At 35.9% G+C, this 27,885-nt stretch overlaps 1 protein-coding gene across 10 annotated transcripts in view; it reads left to right on the forward strand.

Annotated features, from left to right (window-relative positions):
• The window catches only part of LRRC9 (leucine rich repeat containing 9), a 118,690-nt gene that overhangs the window by 19,823 nt on the left and 70,982 nt on the right, over positions 1-27,885 (forward strand). For all 10 annotated transcript variants that reach the window (XM_081509713.1, XM_081509711.1, XM_081509714.1 and 7 more), the window contains 8 exons: positions 7,790-7,945; positions 10,566-10,762; positions 11,684-11,815; positions 19,600-19,776; positions 20,106-20,223; positions 22,301-22,433; positions 23,660-23,782; positions 24,376-24,491. In XM_081509713.1, coding sequence (XP_081365839.1) covers positions 7,790-7,945; positions 10,566-10,762; positions 11,684-11,815; positions 19,600-19,776; positions 20,106-20,223; positions 22,301-22,433; positions 23,660-23,782; positions 24,376-24,491 — 1,152 coding nt within the window. The remainder of the gene's footprint in view (positions 1-7,789; positions 7,946-10,565; positions 10,763-11,683; positions 11,816-19,599; positions 19,777-20,105; positions 20,224-22,300; positions 22,434-23,659; positions 23,783-24,375; positions 24,492-27,885) is intronic.

Genomic DNA, 27,885 nt, shown 5'->3' on the forward strand with positions numbered 1-27,885 from the left:
CTTTCCATTCATCTCACCCTCTCCTCCCCTCTCCCTATGTCCATAAGTCTATTCTCTATGTCTCTTTGTCCATTGCTGCCCTGTAAATAAGTTCTTCAGTACCATTCTTCTAGATTCCATACATATGTGTTAGAATACTATATTTATCTTTCTTTTTCTGACTCACTTCACTCTGTATAATAGGTTCTATGTTCATCTACCTCATCAGAACTGACTCAAATGTGTTCCTTTTTATGGCTGAGTAATATTGCATTGTGTATATGTACCACAAGTTCTTTATCCATTCATGTGTCAGTAGACATCTAGGTTGCTTCCATGATCTAGCTATTGTAAATAGTGCTGCAATGAACAATGGGATACTTGTGTCTTTTTCAATTTTGGTTTCTTCAGGGTATATGCCTAGGAGTCGGATTGCTGGGTCATATGGTGGTTTTATTCCTAGTTTTTTAAGGAATCTCCATACTGTCTTCCATAGTGGCTATATCAGTTTACATTCCCACCAACAGGGTAAGAGTGTTCCCTTTTCTCCACACCCTCTTCAACATTTACTGTTTGTAGACTTTTTGATGATGGCCATTCTGACCTGTTTGAGGTGATATCTCATTGTAGTTTTGAATTGCATTTCTCTAAAAATGAGCGATATTGAGCATCTTTTCATGTGTTTGTTAGCCATCTGTATGTCTTCTTTGGAGAAATGTCTGTTTAGGTCTTTTTCCCACTTTTTGATTGGGTTGTTTGTTTTCCTGGTATTGAGTTGTATGAGCTGCTTGTATATTTTGGAAACTGATCCTTTGTCAGTTGTTTTATTTGCTGTCATTTTCTCCCATTCTGAGGGTTGTCTTGCTTATAGTTTCCTTTGCTGTGCAAAAGCTTTTACATTTAATCAGGTCCCACTTGTTTACTTTTGTTTTTATTTCCATTATTCTAGGAGATGGGTCATAGAGGATCTTGCTTTGATTTATGTCTTTGAGTGTTCTGCCTATGTTTTCCTCTAAGAGTTTTATAGTTTCTGGCCTTACATTTAGGTCATTAATCCATTTTGAGTTTATTTTTGTGTATGGTGTTAGGAAGTGTTCTAATTTCATTCTTCTACATGTAGCTGTCCAGTTTTCCCAGCACCATTTATTGAAGAGGCTGTCTTTGCCCCATTGTGTATTCTTGCCTCCTTTGTCAAAAATAAGGTACCCATAGGTGCATGGGTTTATTTCTGGGCTTTCTATCTTGTTCCATTGGTCTATATTTCTGTTTTTGTGCCAGTACCATACTGTCTTGATGACTGTAGCTTTGCAGTATAATCTGAAGTCAGGAAGGTTGATTCCTCCAGCTTCATTCTTCTTTCTCAAGACTTCCTTGGCTATTTGGGGTCTTTTGTGTTTCCATATGAATTGTGAAATTTTTTGTTCTAGTTTTATGAAAAAACGCCACTGGTAATTTGATAGGGATCGCATTGAATCTGTAGATTGCATTTGGTAGGATAGTCATTTTCACAATATTGATTCTTCCTACCCAGGAACATGGAATATCACTCCCATCTGTTTATGTCATCTTTGATTTCTTTCATCAGTTTCTTACAATTTTCTGTGTACAGTTGTTTTCTCTCCTTAGGTGAGTTTATTCCTAGATATTTAATTCTTTTTGTTGCAGTGGTGAATGGGATTGATTCCTTAATTTCTCTTTCTGATTTTTAATTGTTAGTATATAGAAATGCAAGTGATTTCTGTGTATTGATTTTGTATCCTGCAACTTTGCTAAATTCACTGATTAGCTCTAGTAATTTTCTGATACTATCTTTAGAGTTTTCTATGTACAGTATCATGTCATCTGCAACCAGTGAGAGATTTACTTCTTCTTTTCTGATCTGGATTCCTTTTATTTCTTTTTCTTCTTTGATTGCTGTAGCTAGGACTTCCAGAACAATGTTGAATAATGGTGAAAGTGGACACCCTTGTCTTGTTCCTGATCTTAGGGGGAATGCTTTCAGTTTTTCACAATTGAGAATAATGTTTGCTGTAGGCTTATCATATATGGCCTTTACTATGTTGAGGTAGGTTTCCTCTATGCACATTTTTACAAGAGTTTTAATCATAAATGAGTGCTGAATTTTGTCAAAGGCTTTTTCTGCGTCTATTGAGATGATTGTATGGTTTTTATCTATCAATTTGTTAATATGTTGTATCACAATGATTGATTTGACATATTGAAGAATCTTTGCATCCCTGGAATAAACCCAGCTTGACCATGGTGTTTGAGTTTTTTGATGTGTTGCTGAATTCTGTTTGCTGAGATTTTGTTGAGGATTTTTGCATCTGTGTTTATCACTGATATTGGCCTGTAGTTTCCTTTTTTTGTGTTGTCTTTGTCTGGTTTTGGTATCGGGGTGACGATGGCCTTGTAGGATGAGTTTGGAAGTGTTCCTTCCTCTGCAATTTCTTTAAAGAGTTTTTTTTTTTTTTTTTTTTAATATTTTGAAAGAGTTTTACCTTGTGGCTCAACTGGTAAAGAATCCACCTGCAATGTGGGAGACCTGGGTTCAATCCCTGAATTGGGAAGGTCCCCTGAAGAAGGGAAAGGCTACCCACTTCAGTATTCTGGCCTAGAGAATTCTATGGACGTCCATGGGGTCACAAAGAGTTGGACACAATAATAGGTGGTATTAACTTTGGGCTTCCCTTGTGGCTCAGCTAGTAAAGAATCTGCCTGCAATCTGGAAGATCTGGGTTCGATCCCTGGGTTGGGAAGATCCCCTGGAGAAGGGACAGGCTACCCACTCCAGTATTCTGGCCTGGAGAATTCCATGGACTGTATGGTCCTTGGGGTTGCAAAGAGTCAGACACAATTGAGTGACATTCACTTTAGAAGGATAGGCATTAGCTCTTCTCTAAATGTTTGAGAGAGTTCTCCTGTGAAGCCATCTGGTCCTGGGCTTTTGTGTTTTGGGAGATTTTTGATCACAGCTTCAATTTCAGTGCTTGTATTTGAGTTGTTCATAATTTCTGTTTCTTCCTGGTTCACTCTTGGAAGATTGAACTTTTCTAAGAATCTGTCCATTTCTTCCATTTATCCATTTTATTGCCATATAGTTGTTCATAATAGTCTCTTATAATTCTTTGTATTTCTGCATTATCTGTTGTAACCTCTCCTTTTTCATTTCTAATTTTGTTGATTTGATTCTTCTCTCTTTTTTTCTTGATGAGTCTGGCTAAAGGTTTGTCAATTTTGTTTATCTTCTCAAAAGAACCAGCTTTTAGTTTTGTTAATTTTTACAATTGTTTCTTTCATTTCTTTTTCATTATTTCTGCTCAGATCTTTATGTTTCTTTCCTTCTACTAATTTTGGGGTTATTTTTTTTTCTTCTTTTTCCAGTTGTTTTAGGTGTAAAGTTAGGTAGTCTATTTGATGTTTTTCTTGTTTCTTGAGGTATTGCTATAAACTTCCTTCTTAGAACTGCTTTTGCTGCATCCCATAGGTTTTGACCTGCCTCTTGAGAAATCTGTATGCAGGTCAGGAAGCAACAGTTAGAACTGGACATGGAACAACAGGCTGGTTCCAAATCGGGAAAGGAGTATGTCAAGGCTGTATATTGTCACTCTGCTTATTTAACTTATATGCAGAGTACATCATGAGAAATGCTGGACTGGATGAAGCACAAGCTGGAATCAAGATTGCCAAGAGAAATATCAATAACCTCAGATATGCAGAAGACACCACCCTTATGGCAGAAAGTGAAGAAGAACTAAAGAGCCTCTTGATGAAAGTGATAGAGGAGACTAAAAAAGTAGGCCTAAAACTCAACATTCAGAAAACTAAGATCATGGCATCTGGTCCCATAACTTCATGGCAAATAGATGAGGAAATAGTGGAAACAGTGACAGACTTTATTTTGGGGGGCTCAAAAATCATTCCAGATGGTGACTGAAGCCATGAAATTAAAATATGTTTGCTCCTTGGAAGAAAAGTTATGACCAACCTAGACAGCATATTAAAAAGCAGAGATATTACTTTGCCAGCAAAGGTCCATCTAGTCAAACTGTGGTTTTTCCAGTAGTCATGTATGGATGTGAGAGTTGGACTATAAAGAAAGCTGAGTGCCGAAGAATTGATGCTTTTGAACCGTAGTGTTGGAGAAGACCCTTGAGAGTCCATTGGACAGCAAGGAGATCCAACCAGTCCATCCTAAAGGAAATCAGTCCTAAATAATTATTGGAAGGACTGATGCTGAAGATGAAACTCCAATACTTTGGCCACCTGATGCAAAGAACTGACTCACTAGAAAAGACCCTGATGCTGGAAAAGACTGAAGGCAGGAGGAGAAGGGAATGACAGAGGCTGAGATGGTTGATTGGCATCACCGACCCAGTGGACATGCGTTTGAGTAAACTCCGGGAGTTGGTGATGAACAGGGAAGCCTGGCGTGATGCAGTCCATGGGATCGCAAAGAGTTGGAATGACTGAGTGACTGAACTGAATTGAAATGATAGGTTTTGAATTGTTGTCTTTTCATTGTCATTTGTTTCTAGAAATTCTTTGCTTTCGCTTTTGATTTCTTCAATAACCTGTTGGTTATTTAGAAGTGTGTTGTTTAATCTCCATGTGTTTGTGTTTCTTACAGATTTTTTCTTGTAATCAATATCTAGTCTCATAGTGTTGTGGTCAGAGAAGATGCTTGATATGATTTCAGTTTTCTTGAATTTACTGAGGTTTGATTTGTGACCCAAGATGTGGTCTATCCTGGAGAATGTTCATGTGTACTTGAGAAGAAGGTGTGTTCTTCTGCATTTGGATGTCCTGAAGATATCAGTGAGATCCATTTCATGTAATGTATCATTTAAGACTTGTGTTTCCTTATTAATTTTCTGTTTTGATGATCTGTCCATTGGTGTGAGTGGGGTGTTAAAGTCTCCTACTATTATTGTGTTACTGTCAATTTCTCCTTTATGTCTGTTAGTGTTTGTCTTATGTATTGAGGTACTCCTATGTTGGGTGCATAGATATTTACAATTATGTCTTCCTCTTGGATTGATTCCTTATCTTTGTGTAGTGTCCTTCCTTATTTTTTGTAATCTTCTTTATTTTAAGGTCTATTTTGTCTGATATGAGGATTGCTACTCCATCTTTCTTTTGCGTTTATATTGTCCCAGAGATCTCTGAGACTATCCTCAGTTCTTTTCATTCTTCTTACTTTCTTCTGCTCTTCAGAAGTTATTTGCACCATTTTATCTTCCAGCTCAGTGATTCATTCTTCTGCTTCAGATATTCTGCTATTGATTCCTTCTAGGGTATTTTTAATTTCAGTAATTGTATTGTCTCTGTATGTTTATTCTTTAATTCTTCTAGGTCTTTGTTAATTGATTCCTGCATTTTCTCCATTCTTCTTTCAAGGTTTTTTTTTTTATCATCTTTACTATCATTATTCTGAGTTCTTTTTCAGGTAGTTTGCCTATTTCCTCTTCATTTATTTGGACTTCTGTGTTTCTAGTTTGTTCCTTCATTTGTGTAGTTTTTCTCTGCCTTTTCATTATTTTTTTTAACTTATTGTGTTTGAGGTCTCCTTTTTCCAGGCTTCAAGGTTGAATTCTTTCTTCATTTTGGTTTCTGCCCTCCTAAGGTTAGTCCAGTGGTTTGTGTAAGCTTCATATAGGGTGAGATTTATGCTTAGTTTTTGTTTGTTTGTTTGTCTGTTTGTTTGTTTTTCCTCTGATGGGCATGGCTGACTGAGGTGATAATCCTGTCTGCTGATGATTCAGTTGAGTTCAGTTCAGTTGCTCAGTCATGTCTGACTCTTTGTGACCCCATGGACTGCAGCAAGCCAGGCTTCCCTGTCCATCACCAACTCCTGGAGCTTGCTCAAATTCATGTCCATCAAGTCAGTGATGCCATCCCACCATCTCAAAGAACTGCTTTTGCTGCTTATTTAACTTATATGCAGAGTACATCATGAGAAACGCTGGACTGGATGAAGCACAAACTTCAATCAAGATTACCAGGAGAAATATCAATACCCTCAGATGTGTAGATGGCATCACACTTATGGCAGAAAGTGAAGAAGAACTAAAGAGCCTCTTTATGAAAGTGAAAGAGGAGAGTGAAAAAGTTGGCTTAAAACTCAACATTCAGAAAACTAAGATCATGGCATCTGATCCCATCACTTCATGGCAAATAGATGGGGAAACAATGAAAACAGTGACTATTTTTGGGAGCTTCAAAATCACTGCAAATGGTAACTGCAGCCATGAAATTAAAAGACGCTTACTCTTTGGAAGAAAAGTTATGATTAACCTAGACAGCATATTTAAAAGCAGAGATATTACTTTGCCTACAAAGATTCATCTATTCAAACTATGGTTTTTCCAGTAGTCATGTATAGATGTGAGAGTTGGACTATAAAGAAAGCTGAGCGCCAAGGAATTGATGCTTTTGAAGTGTGGTGTTGGAGAAGACTCTTGAGAGTCCCTTGGACAGCAAGGAGATCCAATCAGTCCATCCTAAAGGAAATCAGTCCTGAATATTCATTGGAAGGACTGATGCTGAAGCTGAAACTCCAATGCTTTGGCCCCCTGATGGGAAGAACTGACTCACTAGAAATGACCCTGATGCTGGGAAAGATTGAAGGTGGGAGGAGAAGGGGACAACAGAGGATGAGATGGTTGGATGACATCTGACTCAATGGACATGAGTTTGAGTAAACTCCAGGAGTTGGTGATGGACAGGGAAGCCTGGCGTGCTGCAGTCCTTGTGGTTGCAAAGAGTTGGACACAACTGAGTGACTGAACTGCACTGAACTCAGGGTTAGTTCTCTGGTAGTCTAGGATCTTGGAGTCAGTGCTCCCACTCCAAAGGCTCAGGGCTTGATCTATATCCTCCCACTAAACTAAATCCTTTGCCGTACTGGGAACATGTCTGGTTCAGCACTATGATGTCTTCATCAAATGTGATATAACTCCCAGTAGCTCAGCTTGTAAAGAATCCACCACACCCACATGGAGAAATCCAAACAGGAAAAAGCTCAAGGTCAAGGAAACTCCTAGGTGCCATGGTAAGAACAGGAATTTCTGAGGCAGGCTGGCCACCGTTCTGTTAAGAAACCTTAAGCGCTTTCCAAGACTTCTCGAGCCTCCACTTCTCAGTCCATAAAATGGGGATAAGCTAGTCATGCCTGCAAAGCTCCTGGTGCCTGGTGTATTTCTTAATGGTGGATTTAATCAGTTTATCATGATAAACATTAATAACTACATGGTCCATTGATATTAAGAAATTCAAGATAACTGAATTAAATTGACAGTTTAGTAACTTGCTCAATCTAAAACAAATTCATTTAGAGCATCATTTTACAAATTTGAAAAAAAAGATGTGAAATGCTATTTCTTAACCATGATTTTAAAAAATGAATAATGTTACCTTTGCTTTTATTCTCTTAAATTTTTTTTTCAATTAATCAAATAGAAATAATACATTAGCTTTAGTAGTACTGCTGCATTACCTAAATGATACTATTTGCAAATTGAGTTCTATCTATAGTCTCTTTATGTTGTCATGCTGAAAGTAAATGTAAATATGCCCCACACTTTAAAATATTACCCACAGAGAAAATCTTTGAAATTTTATATTTTGCTTATTAAATTTGGCTAGAGAATTCTGTATAACCATTATCATTTCAATTAATATTATTAGTAACTGAGCATGTAAAACTTTAAATTGTTATATAAACACACCACACTCATATAATACCACTAATAATTACTTATCATGTTTTTTGTTTCAGCTAACCTTTTGGGTTTTTTCTCACTTTTAGACCACAGCAATGAAAAAAATAATGTATTACAATATGCGTATAAAAACTGTTCAGAGGCATCTTAATGAAGATCTTGAAAAACTGAATGATCGAAAATGTAAATTACAGAAGTTGCCAGAAGAACGAATAAAATTATTCAACTTTTTGAAAAAAAATGTAAGATAATATTGTAAAATTTCAATAGCCATGTCTTAAGAAAACTGGCAGATGGCATTATCTTTTAAATTTTATATGTATATATAGAATTATACATATACATTAGTACCAAGTTTCAAGTGAGTTTGCCCTGAAAATGTTTTGATTCTAGGTACTTAACTTGGCTTCATTCTGTGCTTAGAAGTCTGCAATTTAAAAAGGATATAGGCTTATTAATTTATAAAATTTTTAAAATGCTGGGTAATTCAATATGATTCACTGAGTTATAGAGATCTGTGAGACTTATATCACTGCATTTTTATTAGATACCAGCAGGCTGTGCTCAAAATTCATTTTTTGTCTAAAGTGCTAAAATATTCCTTTACTAACACTATCAAGATATACAACGTGGTGGGAACTTTATAATAAGCTACACTTTGGTAGTTATGTGTTCCTTTTTTATTTAGAATAAATTGAATTTCCTTTACTAAAAGTAGACTCTGAAAAATGAAGAATTACCTCAAAACAGAATTTTGTATGTATCAGAATTTATTGTATTTAAAAAGTATAGGAAAATAATGGTTAATTTAAAAAATAGTGTTAGAAAAATAGTCACACTACTTGGGAGTAGGGGAATTGAGTCTTTACTTTATACTTTACCAAAAGCTAATATAATGGGGAAAAAGAATTAAATGTAAAAATAAAATCATTAAAAAGCAGAGAATATGTAGGTTAATATATTTAACTGATCTCAGTCTGCCAAATAACAAAAATACTATAAACTCTAGAAAAACACTGAAAATCATGAAGAACAGAATTTAGATTTGATTGAAAAAAAGTGCTTTTGTACCAAAAAGTATCATTAATGAAAATAAATAATAAGTGACAATCTGAAAAATTTTGTTTAGGAGAAAGGTACTCATAAACAAAACAAAAAGGAAATATCCAGATAGAAAAATTGAACAAATTCCATGAACTTTTAATTTTACAATAGAAGAAATAAAAACTGACTAATAAACATTTGAAAGAAGACCTCAGTCTGACTGTTAATTTCTGGGTATGAAATAAGACAACAAGCCACCATTTTCACCTATAAACTTGTCATAGCCTGCCTGGTGAAGACGCATGTGTGCGTGCTCAGTCGCTTCTGACTCTTTGCAGCTCCATGGACTGTAGCCCACTAGGCTCCTCTGTCCATGGGATTTTTTCAGGCAAGAATACTGGAATGGCTTGTCATTTCCTACTCCAGGGGTTCTTCACAACCCAGGGATTGAACTCGAGTCTCCTGCATCTCCTGCATTAGCAGGTGGATTCTTTCCTTCTGAGCCACCTGGGAAGCCCACCTGGTGAAGATGGGTGTGACACTATTACACCACTGATGAAAGTGTAATTGGGTCATATATATTACTAACAGCCTAACAGTGCTCATAGCCTTTGACCCAGTAAATCTACTACTAGATTTGGATAAACATTTATATATAAGAATATTCATCACTGCTATTAATAATAATTAAAACTGGAAACTACCTAAATGTTTAAATTTAAAAACAGGAAGAATTATTCATTCTTAAGAGAATGGTATGTAGCCATTAAAAACCAAGTTTTTAAATACATTTAATACTCTTTCTGAAATGAACAAGTTTAAATTCAATTATAGTCAAAAAAATATTCTTAAAGTTAAAACATTAACATAATTTAAATTGTTTATTTGAATAAAAAATCACAGGAGAACCAGTATATGGAAATCACTCTTTATCTGCCATTTTCATGTGCAAATGGATATATTAATATGTGAAAAATAATAGCTATAGGTTATGTAAACTACAGACAGTTTTATAAAATATGCGTACTTAGTTTTTTAACAACTATATATAGCCATTACAGAGAAGGGAGTAGAGAAACTTAACAAATTAGTCTATTTGTATACACCTGTCTGTGTACTGTACAATTTATCTTGAAATCCATCCTACAAGACTGGGGTTAGGGTAAGGCAAGTGAGGCACTCACTCTGGGCTCAAAATTTAAGGGACGGTCCAAAACCTCCATAATCAAGATAAATCTTATACTTTAATATAATACATTTAAAAAATACCAATGAATGCAAAAAAGTCCTTTATGAACAATAAAAATCCCAGATATCAATAGTTATGTTGATAACTATTGTGCAGAGTCATATAGGAGACTGAGGCAAAGAGAAAAATGTGCACTACTATACCCATGCTTTTATGTATTTTTATGTTAATTTTTCCCAGAATACCAAAGTAGTTGAAAAATTGAAAAGTAGGAGTGGTAAAAGTCACATTATTTGTAGTTTAGATATTTTCTTTGTATCAAAACCAGCATTTCTTAGCATTTTACTTTAATAAAAGCTAACTCATCAATAATATTTTAAAAATTACTTCTTTGCTTTTCTTATTTTCAATTGAGAGTACTGCTGTGTTTGAAGTAGTTAATAGTCTTTCATTTGGGCAAGAGAAACTGGGTGACTGAACTTGAACTAAAGTTATAATCATGTGTTTGCCATGGTGTTATGAAGTTTGACTGATTTATATCTAGGTTTCTACTTTACTAATTTAAGTTAACTAAATATTTAATAGATTCCACTAAATGATTTTGCTCTCTGGCACATTGATTTCAACAGTTGGAACGGGAACTGACTGAACTCAAAGGATCTGGCAAAGGGCACAATGATAGATCCAATAACAATAAAGTAACTGAGCTTGAAAAATCAAAAAACTGTGAAACTGTCACAGAAGAACCAAGTCTTCAACAGAAGATAGTGATCAAACTAAATGCCTTGAATGAAAGGGTAACATTCTGGAACAAAAAACTAGATGAGTATGTTTAATGAATTATCTAGTTGTTCAAATTTGAAACATGATGAAAAAGAAAGTTCTAGGTCATTAGTTGAGCCCACTTCTCTCCTTCAGGAATGGAAAGAATTACAGTATGAAGTACAGCACAAAATGGGTTTCCAGCCCAGTTCTCAGAAGAGATGGGCATCTCTGGTTCAAAGCTCGATTTAGTTTTTTACAGAGGCAATACTTTACTAGAAACAGTGTATTTCCTTTGAGTGGCTTCTTGTCACACTGTTACTCTAGTATCTGCAAACTAAAAGCATTAGTTTTTTTTAACATTAGCTGCTACTGGTGCAGAAACTCACAACATAGATGAGACTGGGCAAAGCACATACAAAAGTTGTCTGGAAATATGTAGAAACAAACTCAGGTTGAGTATCAATTAGAAACAGGAATCAAGAAGACTTAGTAAGTACTGTGAGTTTCCTTTTACTTAAGAGGGCACTAAGTGGATAAGATAGTTTGCCCTGTAATAATACTAACAAAATAATAACTAATACTTACTGAGTTCTTCCTCAGTGCCAAATTCTTTTCTAAGAGCTTTACATATATTTTGCATATAATCCTCAAAAAGGCCTATTTGGGTATAAGTACTATCAATAATGTTATTTTATGAGAAATTGCAGTAGAAAAATGTTGTGATTTGTCTAAAATCTGAGAATCATAAATGGTAAAGCCAGGAGAGTCTTCTAACCTTCACTTATTCCAAGGTTAACAAAATTTGAGGTGATTATAATTGCCAAAAATAGAATGTCTTTTACTTGGTTTAACTGTTAACACCAAGCGTTCTTTATCCACTGATGAAAGCCTTATATTTTGACATCAACTTAGAAGAAGCTATCATGAATTTTAGTGTTGTGATTTTTAGATAATTTTAATATGTTTGTTTTTTCTTAAATAGAATTGAAGCAATTTATCGTATTGAAGTAAAGCGAAAGAAGAAAAGTCATAGTTTATTAATCCCATTTTTGTTAATTGAATTGGAGACGGTGGGAAATATCCACTTTGAAGAAGGCACTCGATCTGATGACTGGTAAATCTTTTGAAATTTAGTTATACCTTTAAAACTAATCTTAAGTGCTTAGGATCATCAACCAAAATATCAACTTATAAAAATTTTAAAATGTCCCATTTCAACACACTTTCCACATAGAGTATTCATCAACTGAAAATTGGCACTTACTTACTTTACACCTATACATTTCTCTGTTTACACAATTGCCATGAGCTAACTTGAAAACATCCTAATAGTAATTCTTTACTTTTTACTCAATTTCCCTTAGCCCAAGAGCAGAATATAATTTAGAAAAGTTTATGGGTCAAGAATTCATTTTATGTATGTCTATACTGTTTATTTCTAGACTGAATATAGCCCTGGTTTCTGACTACTGGGTGAGAAGCTAGAGCAGAAAAGGAATGGCAAAGCAGGATTGGCAGCAGCAGGTTGCAAACACTAGAGGATGCTGCCGAGTGTACTTCCTGGGAGTCCACAATCAGAGTCAAACTAGTTGTCTAGAACTAGCTAGAGTCAGGGTGCACATAGACTATATGCGTTTTAAAATAAGGCAGATACTTAAAAACTAGGAATTCAGGTGAAAAGTCCATCTGGACAGAAGCAAAATAGCCACCCAAAACGGAAGCCGGAAGCAGGCATCTACACTTCAGAATCAAGGCCTACTGGTAGACACAAGGAAGTGGTTGTATTGCTTCAGCTAGAGAGTATGTGTATGTGTGTGTGTGTCTGTGTGTGCGCGCGCAGTCACTCAGTCGGGTCCAACTCTTTGCAACCCCGTGGACTGTAGTCCACCAGGTTTCTCTGTCCATGGCATTTCACAGGCAAAAATACTGGAGTGGGTTGCCATTTCCTACTCCAGGGGATTTTCCCGACCCTGGAATTGAAACTGTGTCTCCTGCTGAGCCATTTGGGAAGCCCAACTAGAGGGTACAACCCTCAAAAATGATCCTAAAAAAGAGCCTTGGCACAAAAATGTCATAATTACAACTTTCACATTTCTGCAATCACTTTCTCAAAATCAAGAAGCCTATGAATGAGCTGAAGATTTCCTTTGAACTCTAGAAGCATACTGCAAACTTGGATTGTGGAGAGAAACCAGGAAACGTTTAAAGTTACAGAATGGACTTGGTATTTCACCCCCGAGGATGGTTTTACTCACAGTCAGTGTTGAAACAAACACCGATTTTTGTGGACTAAAATGCAAAACTTCAGTAACTTTTAGAAAGAAACGTGTGAAAGTATCTGCCTGCAATGCAGGAGCTGCAGGGAGACATGGATTTGATCCCTGGGTGGGAAAGATCCCCTTGAAAAAGGCATGGCAATGTACTCCACTATTCTTGCCTGGAGAATTTCATGGACAGAGGAGCCTGGCAGGCTACAGTCCATGGCTTTGCAAAGAGTTGGACACGACTGAAGTGACTTAGCACGCAGCAAGCATGCACACACTTTAAGCCAAGCCCCCTGATTCGAATAGATGAGGCTCTAACTCACTTCTGTGAGTAAAAGCTACTGAAGGTTCCTGGGGAACTTTGGTGGAAAAGTATAAGACACTCTGCCCAAGGGAAAAGGAATATTTTAGAATATTTTCTTTTGTATCAGTACACCCATTTGCCCAGTGATTATCACTGTTTGTTTAACCACATAATTTGTTTTTTATGTACAAACATAAAAGGTGGGCTTCCCTGGTGGCTTAGATGGTAAAGAATCTGCCTACAATGCAGGAGACCTGGGTTGAATGCCTGGGTTGGGGAAGAGCCCCTGGAGAAGGGAAAGCAACCCACTCCAGTATTCTTGCCTGGAGAATCCCATGGACAGAGGAGCCTGACGAGCTACAGTCCTTGGGTCGCAAAGAGTTGGACAAGTCTGAGCAACTATCACTTTCACTTTTCATATAAAAAGTGCCTTTTCATATAAAAGTTACTCATCCCACTTTCCATGTAAACAAGTGGAGGCCTTGACTTTTCAAGTATAAGAATTGAATGATGTCTCTTGCAGGATGTAAGCATAATTCTTCATTCATTTGTATTCACTCAACCTACATGAGTTGTTTTTTCATTTTTTCTTTCTTTTTAACTTACCACAAAGTAAGTTCTTTACAAAACAAGTAGATTAGCTTTTACAAAAATATGTAAAAGCAAGATAACTAAAAAGCCATTTAGGTAACTGTGTCAGCCTGATAGTAATTTAGATAGCTTTGGTGGATTTTTAATAAGCATTACTAATTGTTTACTTGGTTTTAATAAGAATAACCTGGATCCATTTTAAAGAGACCATCAGATATATGTTGGCAGAATTTCAAGGACTGTTGGTTACTTTTACCATACTACAAGCTTGACGACTACCTTAGCCCTGATCTTTTATGTATATTAAGAAACAACTGTTCAAATGCTTTAAATTACTCTATGTGGCACATAACTAGTTACTTTATTTAAACACTGATCGTTAGTAATATTTTTAAAGCCAATGATTTACCATTTAAATAAAAAGTACTGGAATAGAGCTAGAACTATAAAGCTTATACAAATATATATTTATATAAACTATAAATACAAATATAAACTAGAAAATATAAAGTTTTATACCAAAAAAACCTTTCTTTTTAGTATAAGAGCATTGAAGATTTCTAATTGTGTATTGCTGAATATTTCTTAGCTTCATTTCTTTTATAAAATTAAAGGGCTTTATTTTTCAGTTTAAAAAAGTCCTGACTTTACAGAGATTTGCCTGTTGAGTAGACTGTTGCCACTATAGCATTTTCACTACAGATCATATTATTTACCTATGCATTGCCAATTTAGTTATCTATTGACATCAGACAACATTTATCAAATGGGGACTCCAAAGCATCAAAGATACTGTCCTTGTAGTTGAGAAGCTTTTAATCTAGTTATAGATACAGGGCATTTACAATGTAAAGAAATCACTTCTAAGTACCACAAAACAAAATATGTAACTCTGTGAGCTCCCTGGTGACAGAAAGAACATGCCTTATAAATCATCTAGTATAGGGGTAGCTGAATTCATAATTCAGTCAATAAGTACTAATTGAAGTCTCCATATCAATTTATAGATACTTAACAGGTTCACTTTGTCTATAAAATAGCTTAATAATTAATCTTCTTATTTATAAACATTTCATGTTGCCCTGTTTTAGGGAGCTACAGAAACTTAGACTTTTTGTTTTATACTGTTTTATATTTGTTTTTAACATGGTGTAAGTCAGCAAGTAAGTTAATAGTATTTATTAAACGCTTGTGTAGGATTTTGAAGTGCATTTCAATATATTTTATTAAGCTCCAGTCATTTAAAATCAAATGCATTCTACATATGCTAGATGAGTATATCATTTGTATATTAATGAACATTTGTAGGCATCTCTCTGTGTAACTGAATACCTTAGTTTATGTGTATATCACCACTAGGGATGCTCACACATTCAGGTCTCATTGAATGAGTGAGGGTGCCCAGTGAAATGAGGGGCCTTCACTCTCCTAATCTCTGCAGATTTTGATGCTTTTAGCAATTCCTTTCTTATAACTTCACCTCTCTAGTTATTTTTTGTACTTAGACACTTCCTACTTTCTTTTTAAACTCTCTCTTGATAATTTCTTCTACACCTGCACTGTCAAAATTGCTTAAGTTTTTCTCCTTTATACCAGTCCTGAATCTAGCCCAATGTCCAACTGCAAGGCAAACTCAACACATTTAAAAAGGAACTCAGCCAGAAAGTAATAAAATATTAAGTGGGGTTAGAATCAGAAAGCCTAGGTTCACACTCTATCTGAATAGTCTTAAAGCAGTTATTTAATCCATCTGAACATTATCTGTAAAATAAGAAAAATGAAAGTCTATCACAAAAGGAGACTGCTAGGATTAGACAAGTTAATGTGAAAATCTTTAGTCCTTAATCTTTTTGCTTTTGTTTTCCTCATCCTGCCTACAAACCATCCTTTTCTTCTGACTCCTCCATCCCTGTTTGTAGTACTACCATTGTCTTAGTCATGGAGGCACAATAAACACTGAAGCCATTCTTGACTCTGTTCTCTTCCTCAATATTCATATCTAATCAGTCTAAAGAAGACCCTCAGGTTCTCTCCATAATGTCTCTCGAATTCATTCTCTCCTTCTTTGTAACAAAATTATCTGCCCTCACAACCTTCCTCTTAGACTATTGCAGTATTCTAGCCTGGCGAATTTCATGGACAGAGGAGCCTGGCAGGCTGCAGTCCATGAGATCACAAAGAGTCGGACACAACTGAGTGACTAACACTTTCATCTCAGACTATTGCTACATCTAGTACAGTGTCTGTCTGTAGTGGGCACTCAGTATTCACCAGCCAGTCAGTAAAGACACCTAGTTTCCCATATGCTCCCTTCCTATGCCAAGAACACTCTGTTAAAAACAACAAAAGCCTCTTGTACCAACTTGTTATCTTCCAGATTACATTCTAACTCTTCACCCTGACATTCAGTGTCCTTCACTGTATTGTCTCCAAATTACCTTAAACCTTTTTCAAACTGCTTCAGAGTCAGCTAAACTATGCATGCCTCACTGCTTTTGGAGTATACCTGGTACACCATCACATAGGTGGTTTTCTTTGTTTTGCTTCCTTCACCCAGAATGCCTTACATCCCCTGCCCTTTGTGAGGGATTTTCTTGTCAACCCCATCAGCTGTAGTCATTGTTATTCTTGATTCTTTTTGAATCTTCATAGCACTGAGTTGTATCTCTCTTATACTCTATATTTTGCTTATACTTGACCTATTACTTCTTCACTTTGTTGGTTTATAAACTCAGTGAATATAGAGACTGTATCTTTTTAATCCTTGAGTCTTTTCTACTTTGTTCAATTGCTCAGCAGTCATCCGTTAAGCTTCTACCATAAGTCACATTATATACTAGTGCTAGTGGTAAGTGGGGCACTTGAGGGAGATGCTTTGATCTGAATTTTGAAGGACAGATAGACGTTAACTATACAAAGAATTAGAGGAAGGACTTTGCAGGCAGAGGCAACAACAGCATGTGAAAGGGTGTGTAAGTAGTAGGGTGTGTAAGTAGATGTATTAAACTACATCTAGAGAACTCAGTAGTTTCACATGACAAGGGCCTGATCATTAACGGTCTTACAGGCTAAGCTGTGTAGTTTGAATTTTGCCCTTAAATCTATGGGACTCTTTGAAGGAAAGGTGTAGCAGAGTTCAATATTATTATTATTATTATTATTATTTTCAATATTATTTTATACAAAGCCCTAGAGAGTCTTTATTTCAGGATTTCAGGTTCAGACTAAAATGCAGATACCTCAAAGCAGTGCAGGTAGCATATATTCAGCTGTGAGAAGTTAGCATCCTCCATGAGGTGTTGATGGTATTGTAAGTCTCATTAATTCTCTGTCGGCATAGGTCTGTTCTCCCTCCTCCAGCAGTATTCCAGCCTCTGAATGATGTTTCCCCATGTACAGAGTGTGGCCAGATGATTGAATGAATTGCTTTACTTCTGTGACCCCAGATAGCAGAGCCCTTGTCCTCTTAGTACTAGGGTTCTCTATCTCCAAGGCTTTAGGAATTTCATATAAAAAAGGGATCAACTGCTTAATTCCCAGACAAAGAAAAGCTCTATGAAAGGATCATACTACCTAGAGTTTCCTGTGCCATTTCTGGTTCTTGCATTCCTGGGAGACCAGACTAGAAGCGAGGAATTGTCCATTCGTTGAACATGCAAGCAATAAAAAACAAAGGTTAAACTCAAAGAAAGAGATCCATCATGGAGTCAGAACGGCTCTTTCCTACAATTCCCACTGTCAATGTCCATTCCACAATGTTGTGGGAAAAGGCAGTGACAGCTTTCATCTGCTTCATCAGATGGATCTTTCTGGGAGTGTTTACCATTGGTGCTAGTATTCCAGTGTTCCAGATGTTGAGATTTGTCTTTCTTTGTTTCTCCTTGGAAAAAAAAATTTTTTTTTTTTTTTTTACTTCTTTTTCATTAAAGTAACATTGGTTTATAACATTATATGTTTCATGTGCACAACAGTATACTTCTAATTTTGTACACATTATAGCGTGCTCACCACCAAAAATTTAGTTTCCATCTGTCACCATACCGTTATGTGCATGCCCAGTCATTCAGTCATATCTGACTCTTTGTGACCTCATGCACTGTAGCCCGCCAAGCCCCTCTGTCCATGGAATTTTCCAGGCAAGAATACTGGAATGGGCTGCCGTTTCCTACTCCAAGAGATCTTCCTGACCCAGGGGTCAAACCTGCATCTCCTGCATTGGAAGGCAGATTTTTTACCACTGGAATCACCATATGGTTGATCCTCCTTATCTTAAATTTCAAATTAATCTAAATTCTGTGCTACTGTAAGACAGGGCCAGAATTACTTTGAGCACAACCAGGTGAGGGCAGCAGAGGGCACATGAGCCCTTAGTTACATTGTTCTGAGCTCTTCACATAGCAGGCCCCTACTTCTCCTTCAATTCTTAGCTCAAATATCTTCTCCAAAGGTCTTACCCAAGACCTCTCTTAAGTATCCCATGCTCCATTCCTTACCCCAAATCTTTCTTTACTCAGAGCACTTGTCAGTTCATATATTTATTTTATTATGTCTTGTTTATTTTTTTGTCCAACTCCCTTGGAATTATAGGGTCAGTGAGAGCGGGGATCCTGCCTCTTTCACTTCTGTATCCCTAGTTATGAAGCTATGGCAATAATCCAGCTGAGAGGTGATGGTGATTTTAACTAGGATAATAGCAGTGGTGATTAAATAGAGTCATATTCAGGATGTATTTTAGATATAGAGCCAAACAGACTTGCTGAAGAGTTGGATATTGGTAAGGAAGAGTGGAGGCATGATTTATCCCTAGGATTTTAACCTAAGCTACTAGTTAGATGGTGGTGCCGTACACTGAGGTGGAAAACAGGAGGGGCAGGTTTAAAGGAAGGTGTGTTGGGTGAGTTAAATTTGAGAGGCCTATTACATGTTCCAGTGAACATAGCAAGCAGGTAGTTGGATGTTCAAGTGTGGGTATATCCAGTTAAGTGGGGTAAAGGTAAAGCCTGAAAATAAAATGTTGGAATTTACTAGTTTAATAAATATAGATGTATATGTGTGTGTGTATATATACATATATATTTAAAATATATATTGCTAAAGGACCAAGTGAAATCACCTATTAATAGGGTTATAGAAACAAGAGGAGAGCCACAGACTGATTCCTGGGGCAATCCAACATTTAGAAGTCCGTCAGAAGAAAAAGAAGCTGCAAATAAAATCACGAAAGAGTAGCCAATAAGATGTAAGCCAGAAGTGTGTAGTTTCACTGACACCCCAGAAAAGAAACTATTACAATATTGGAGGATTGCTCCATATCTTTTAGTCAGAACAAATATATTATAGAGCTATTATTCTTCCCTGTGGCTCAGATGGTGAAGGATCCATGCAGTACAGGAAACCCGGGTTCGATCCCTGGGTTGGGAATGGCAGACTCTGGAGAAGGGAATGGCAACCCACTCCAGTATTCTTGCCTCGAGAATTCCATGGACAGAGGCTGGCAGGCTACAGTCCATGGGGTCTCAAAGAGTCTGACACGACTGAGCGAGTAACACTTTCACTTTCAGAGTTTAGCAGTTCTTTTATTGATTGTATAAGAAACAAAACAGCTATACTGTATGACAGTGTATCTTTAGCAGAAACATAAAATATGGGCTATTAGTTTTTTCATATGTAACTTTGTGTTCTCAACATTTTAAGGAAAGTCTGTTATTTTCTTTATATATATTTTGTATTCCCATATAGGTTTAATTCCTGCTATGAATTAATTCTATCACGTTTTTGTACGTGGGACTTCAGAACATATGGTATTACAGGAGTGAAAGTAAAACGTGTCATCAAGGTTAACAACCGTATTCTGAGACTAAAATTTGAAGAGAAATTCCAAAAGTTTTTGGACAATGAACATATGCATGATTCAGAGTAAGATGCTAACTTCTTTAAGAAAAATTGTTACAACAGCCTGCTTTTATTTTGTAACAACAAAAATAAAGTCTTTCTGGTTAAAAGTTTACAGTATTGAAAATATCCTTGTTAGTAAATAGTTCCTTTTCATGCATATTCCTGACTAGGATGACCTCATGGTTTATCCACACTGAAGCTCTTTTTTGAGACTGAGGAGGAGTGGAAATTTAATAATGACACTGGGACATCCTGGGAAATATCCTGGCTAGGGCATGTAGTCATCCTACCCATGGCTAGGCTTTTTTGAAATCAATTCTAAAACTTTTTTTGTCTTAATTATTCTTAAGGAGCTATCGAAAGATGCTGGAATGCCTTTTTTATGTTTTTGACCCTGAAATTACAGTGAAGAAAAAGCATCTGCTACAAATACTTGAAAAAGGATTCAAAGACAGTGAAACAAGCAAGGTAGCATAAAATGTTATTCAAAATAATGCTTTCTTCTTAATGAATAAAGCTCTGCCACTGATTAAGCATAGTTTGATTCTCAATCCTTTCATTTGTATTTATAGCAAACTTCTACTGTTTCACAAAAACGTTAGTGCTATCCTGAAAAGTACAGTCCCTCAGTACTCAAGAGGGATTGGTTCCAGGACTTCCCACAAATACTGAAATCCAAGGATGCTCAAGTCCCTTATATGAAATGGCATTCTGTGGCATATAGCCTGTGTACTTCCTTCTGTATACTTTAAATCATCTCTAGATTACTTATAATACCTAATATAATATAAATGCTATGTAAAGAATTGTAAATACAATATAAATTCTGTGTAAATAGTTGTGGAAGCAGGGCAAATTCAAGTTTTGCTTTTTGGAACTTTATGGAGTTCTTTTTTTTTCCAAGTATTTTCAATCTACAGTTGGTTGAATCATGAATTATTTTACGTTTATGATTGTCTATTTAATCTTTCTAGGCATCTTACATTTTATATTGTGATCCTTTTGTGAATGATCTTGAAATCCACTTCTTTAATCTGTTTTAAACACTCCAAGGTCTTCTCCATCTTGAAAAAACTCATTCACTTAACACTGCTGTGCTTTCTGTCATTCTGTTTTTCTCTTTACTTTTACTACCACCATTTCTTTATTCTCTACTTCCTTTTCCCCACCTTGATACTGATACTACTTTATCTTTGATTACTCATGAGCTCCAAAACATCCAATCAACCTTTCTCAGTCCTCCACTCACTTGATGAGACAGCTGTAGTACACAGGTATAGAGCAGTGTTTCCTAATTCTTTTCTCATCATGGCACACATAACCTGAAAATATTGCTGCATTTGAATCCTGGCTTTCATATTCACCAGCTGGGTGACTTCACCTCTCTGTGCCTGTTTGATCCATTCTGGCAAATGAGGGTAATAATAGTATCTCCTTCACAGAGCGGTTAGGATTTAGTAGGATATACACAACAAAGTTCTTGGATACTTGTTCATAGCATCATTAGTCACAATAGCCAAAAAGTAGAAAGAACTCAGATGTCCATTAACGGATGCATGGATAAATAAAATGTGGTATATATATATACAATAGAATATTATTCATAAGAAATGAAATTCTGATACATGCTATAGCATGGATGAAGCTTGCAAACATTATACTAAGTAAAAGAAGACACAATGGGACAAATATCGTCTGATCCTGCTTAAATAAAATATCTAGAATAGACAAATTGGTAGAGATAGAAAGTAGATGTTTCCAGGGGTTGGGGAGGATAGAGGGATGGAGAGTTATTGTTTAATGAGTATACAGCTTTAGTTTGGAATGAAATTCTGGAAATAGGTAGCGGTGATAGTTGTACAACATTGTGAGTGTACTTAATGCCAATGAATTGTACACTTTAAAATGGTAGCTTTTACCTTATTTTTTTTTTTACCATAATAAAATAAAGATGGTATAGAAAAAACCCAAACAAACTTTTTGGCCAACCCAGTAATTTTAGAACTCCGAGATAGTGACAGGAGGAGCAGACCTGAGTCTAAATCATGACTTTGCAATTTCTGCTTCAGTCTTAGATAGGTTATATAACCTCTCTTAGCTCTAGTTGTTTTTAACTGATAAAAACAGGTTTTTTTTTTAAGAGCTGATTTGACAGCAAGTAATATGAATATTCCCGATAAAATACTTTTAAAGAAATAACTAGTCACAATGCAAGCTAAAATTTCCATACATTAGTACAATCAGATATATCTGGAAAATAATGTAGATGATTAGACCAATTATTAGACTGTTTATTTAAATAAGAATCTTCAGTGTAATGTCCACCAAATATTATATTTCATAGATCTATTTGCTTATACATTTAAAATACATTACATGAATGGTTTTATGGAATGAAGTTGTCCCTGAAGATTATGTACTTTTCAGTTAGTGACCTGAAGGTTCCTCACCCAGACACATGAACATGAAATGATAAACCATTTGTAGTAAAGTTGAAGTATTGTCACTCTTATAAAAATTCTCAGACTTTGCTTTTTCTTTATAGCTGCCTCTCAGAAAAGAAGCTGTCATTCTTGCTAATAGCCTAAGTATATGTGAGTGTCCCAGAATTGAATTACTACAGCAAAAGTACAAGGATGAGAAGAAAAACTCTCTTGAGCATGAGCTCTTCAGACATGGTATTATAAATATGCAGAGTTTCTGAACTTTTAAGCTCTAAGTCTTCAAATTCATTAATTACTTTCATAACATTTTTGATGCTTGGTTTTATCAATCTGAGAAGTTTTCTGAAACCCCTTTTATTTAGTATTTACCAGTAAGGTAATACATGACTTTCTGATCTACTACTTTAGTCAGTCTGTCAACAAATATTTATTGAGTGATTATTATCTGCAACATCAATAGGATTAGATTCATTTGTTACTCATATTTAATCTCTCTTATATGAAATAAACACTTTTCACAATCTGCTTTTGTTCATTAAGATGTGTCCTAAAAATATGTATATGTTATACACACTCACCATACAAACCCCAAATTCACTGGAAAGAGAAAAGAGAACTCTGCCCATTTATGTAATAATCATCATATAAAGCACTCGGGAAGTCAGACCTTATTTGTCCTTAATTATCAAAATATAAGATGGTAAGAAAACCTGGTTATAAATCTAAAATTGGCAAAAGACCTTTTCCCAGTCTCAGGGTCTTATTTCCAGTGAGTTGGCTCTTCACATCAAGTGGCCAAAGTATTGGAGCTTCAGCTTTTCAGCATCAGTCCTTCCAATGAGTATTCAAAGGTGATTTCCTTTAGGACTGACTGGTTTGATCTTGCAGTTCAAGGGGCAAAACAATTAGGTTCTCCCGATTTACATTTCATAGTTCGTACATAGTTTTAAGAAGTTACGTGAATACCTTATGCATAGTAATTACAAGTTACTTCATAGGATTCAGTGACTCCTAGAGATTCCTAGAAGTTAGTGAATTTCAAGGTTCCTTAAGTTATTAACTTAAGGGAAAAGAAATGTTCACCATTCAGTAGACATATTGAGTGCTATGTGCTAGATACTGATGATACAGAGATGAATTTTTACCCAGTTAACAAGAACAACAAATTTCTTAAATTACTTCATGAAAATATTGTTAAATATTGTCGTTTCCTTCTTTCTTGTCTATAAAGCTTTGCTTGATATAATCACAGGAATCCTCTTTTATAACCATTTTATTTATTCAACAAATATTTATTGAGCTCCTCTATTTTGGATCAAGCAGTGTGCTATGTGCTATATGGATAGCTAGGATCCCTACCTTTACAGAACATACAGTCAAGTCTGGGGCCAGTAAGGAAGGTAAAATTGGAAAATTGTTAAGATGAATTTGTGTTTAAATGTTTTGTTTTTTCATGCTAGGCATCCTCCTGATTACAAAGGTTTTCCTTGGCCAGAGTGTTCAGGCTTGTGATCAGGACTCCATCAGTCAAGCCAACTACCCAATGATTAATTCAGTGTTCATTCCTCGAAAATATTTACTAAGTATGTCTGCCATGAAGTAAATCTTTTTTCATCTTTCTGACTACAGAATATTTTCATTTAATAAAGATGCATATAATTTAACCTCTATCTAACAAAACTTATAAACTTCTCTATAAAACCCTGTTCCTAGCCACTAATGAGCTTCTGTATTTCTGTTCCCTACTTCAATGACAGTTATATATTTCTGTGCATAGATATTTTATTTTGTAAAATTTTCTTTTATATTTTATACTCACATATATATGTATAATATATTGTATGTATCCACCCAACTTTTAACAACAAAGGTTTTAGAGTAATATATTTATCAAAAACTATATGGTCAAATTCTGATTAGAAAATTGAAAAAGTAAGAAAAGGAAAAGGTATGAATAAAACTAAACCCTACTAGTCTGTGTAGTGAAAGGGTGACTAGTCTTGATAGAATTAACAAATTATTGAGGATGGTGGGAAGATAGAAAAAAACCTCAATAACATAATATTTGGAATGTACTGAGTTTGTTGTTTATTAATCTGTGTAAGGGTGAAAAGTGTATATTATGTTTCACTTTGAAGAATGTTTATTTATTTTGCTTGTTTTTATTTTATCCTAGATTCTATCATGGGACAAAGAAACTGTGATTGCAGTGTTCGGCAGTGCAAGTGGTTTGTCTTTGACCATGACCTTGTTTTGCCTGAATACATCGTGGAATTTGAGTATATTACAGTGGTATGAATGCATTTTTTTTATGAATGCATTTTTAAAACTGGAATTCCTTAAATGAGAACAGAACAGTAATTTGAAGCCTAATAATGTTATGTCGAGTTTATGCTATATTATATGTACAGGCATACCTCATAAATATTGTGGGTTCAGTTTCAGACCCTGCAATAAAGTGAATATTGCAATAAAGTTAGTCACACTAATTTTTGGTTTTCCAGTGCATATAAAACTTACTTTTATACTTACTGTAGTCTATTAAGTATGAAATGTCTAAAAAATATACATACCTTAATATAAAAGTAGACTTTATTGCTTAAAAAAATGTGAATCATCATCTGAGCCCAGTGAGTCATAACCTTTTTGCTGGTAGAGGATCTTGGCTCCATGTGGATAGCTGCTGACTAATCAGGTTGTAGTTGCTGAAGATAACTGGTGGCTGTGACAATTTCTTAAAATAAGGTAACAATGAAGTTTGCTGCATGTATTGTCTTTTTCTTTCATGAATGACCTATCTGTAGCATTGCAGTGCTGTTTGATAGCATTTTACCCACAGAACTTTTTTCAGAATTGGAGTCAGTCCTCTCAAACCCTTCCACTGCTTTATCAACTAAGTTTATGAAGTATTCTAAATCCTTTGTTGTCACTTCAACAATCTTCACAGATCTTCACCAGGAGTGGAAACCATTTTCTTTGCTCATCTGTAAAAAGAAACTCCTCATCTGTAAGGTTTTATCATGAGATTGTAGGATTTCAGTCACATCTTTGGGCTCTATATCTAGTTCTCTTGCTGTTTCCACTATATCTGCAAATGCTTCCTCCACTGAAGTCTTAACTTCTTTCAAATTCCTGTTAGTGATGATATTTTGAACTCTTTCCATGAATCATGAATGTTCTTAATGACATATAGAATAGTAAATCCTTTCCAAAAAGTTTTCAATTTCCTTTGCTCAGATACCTTAGGAAAATCTAGATGGCAGCTATTGTTGTTGTTCAGTTGCTCAGTCATGTCCGACTCTTTGCAACCCCATGGACTACAGCATGCCAGGCTTCCTGTCCTTCACCGTCTCCTGGAGCTTGGTCAAACTCATGTCCATTGAGTCAGTGATGCCATCCAACCATCTTGTTCTCTGTCATCCCCTTCTCTTCCTGCCTTCAATCTTTCTCAGCATCAGGGTCTTTTCTAATGAATCGGCTCGTCACATCAAGTGGCCAAAGTATTGGAGTTTCAGCTTCAGCATCAGTCCTTCCAATGAATATTCAGGACTGATTTCCTTTAGGATAGACTGGTTTGATCGCCTTGCAGTCTGAGGGACTCTCAAGAATCTTCTCCAACACCACAGTTCAAAAGCATCAATTCTTCAGTATTCAGCCTTTTTTATGGTCCAACTCTCACATTCACACATGACTACTGGAAAACCATAGCTTTGATTAGATGGACCTTTGTAATCAAAGTGATGTCTCTGGTTTTTAATACACTGTCTGGGTTTGTCATAGCTTTTCTTCCAAGGAGCAAGCATCTTTTAATTTCATGGCTGCAGTCACCATCTGCAGTGATTTTGGAGCCCAAGAAAATAAAGTCTGTCACTGTTTCCATTGTTTCCCCATCTCTTTGCCATGAAGTGATGGGACCAGATGCCGTGAGTTTTTTGAATGTTGTTTTAAGCCAGCTTTTTTCACTGTCCTCTTTCACCTTCATCAAGAGGTTCTCTAATTCCTCTTTGCTTTCTGCCATAGGGTGGTGTCATCTGCATATCTGAGGTTATTGATATTTCTCCTGGCAATCTTGATTACAGCTTGTGCTTCATCCAGCCTGGCATTTCTCATGATGCACTCTTCATGTAAGTTAAATAAGCAGGGTGAAAATATACAGCCTTGATGTACTCCTTGCTCAATTTGGAACCAGTCTATTGTTCTGTGTCTGGTTCTAACTGTTGCTTCTTGACCTGCATACAGGTTTCGCAGGAGGCAGGTCAGGTGGCCTGAAATTCCCATCTCTTGAAGAATTTTCCACATTTTGTTGTGACCCACACAGTCAAAGTCTTTAGCGTAGTCAGTGAAGCAGAAGTAGATGTTTTTCTGGAATCCTCTTGGTTTTTCTATGATCCAGTGGATATTAGGAATTTGATCTCTTGTTCCTCTGCCTTTTCTAAGCCCATTTGAACATCTGGAAGTTCTCGGTTCACGTACTGTTGAAGCCTAGCTTGGAGAATTTTGAGCATTACTTTGCTAGCATGGGATATGAGTGCAGTTGTGCAGTAATTTGAACATTCTTTGGCACTGCCTTTCTTTGGGATTGGAATGAAAAACTGGCAACTATAGCCTTATGAAATGTATTTCTTAAATAATATGACTTGAAAGTAGAAATTAGTCCTTGATCCATGGGCTGCAGAAGGAATGTTATGTTAGTAAGCATGAAAGCAGTATAAATCTCATTGCACATCTCCATCAGAGCTCTTGGGTAACCAGGTTCATTGTCAATAGGCAGTAGTATTTTAAAAGAAACCCTTTTTTTTTTTCTTTTCTGAGCAGTAGGTCTAGACAGGGGTCTTAAAATATTCAGCAAACCATGTTGTAAATAAATGTGCTATCATTCAGGCTTTTTTGGTCCCATTTATAGATCACAGGTAGAGTAGATTTAGCATAACTCTTAAGTGCCGTAGGGTGTCCAGAATGATAAATGAGGATAAGCTTCAACTAAAAGAGCCCCTAACAGGAGAGTCAGCTTGACCTTTGAATCTCTGAAGCTGAGCACTGACTTCAGTGCTATGAAAATCCTAGATGGCATTTTCTTCTAATAGAAAATCCTAGATGGCATCTTCTTCTAATAGAATGCTGTTTCGTCTATATTGAAAATCTATGCATGAGTGTAGTTACCTTTATTAGTGATCTTAGCTAGATATTCTGGATATCTTCCTGCAGCTTCTACATCAGCACTTGCTGCTTCACTTTGCACTTCTATGTTATGGAGATCTCTTCTTTTCTTAAACTTCATGAACCAGGCTCAGCTAGCTTCAAACTTTTCTTCTGCAACTTTCTCACCTCTCTCAGCCTTCATAGAATTGACGAGAGTTAGGACTTTTCTGTGGATTAGGCTTTGACTTAAGGGAATATTGTGACTGATTTGACCTTCCATCCAGAGCACAAAATCATTTTCCTTATCAATAATAAGACTGCTTCACTTTTTTTATGTTCATATGTTCACTGGAGTAGTACTTTTAATTTGCTTCAAAACTTCTCCTTTGCATTCAAAACTTGACTGTTTGGAGCAAGAGGCATAGCTTTCAACCTGTCTCAGTGTTCAACATACCTTCCTCATGAAACTTAGTCATTCTAGCTTTTGATTTAAAGTGAAAGGTATGTGACTTTTCCTTTCACCTGAACAGTGAGAGGCCATTCTAAG

This window comes from Giraffa tippelskirchi, chromosome 7, assembly GCF_054371585.1.
Source record: "Giraffa tippelskirchi isolate mGirTip1 chromosome 7, T2T-mGirTip1v1.2.pri, whole genome shotgun sequence".
Classification (NCBI taxonomy): Eukaryota; Metazoa; Chordata; class Mammalia; order Artiodactyla; family Giraffidae; genus Giraffa; species Giraffa tippelskirchi.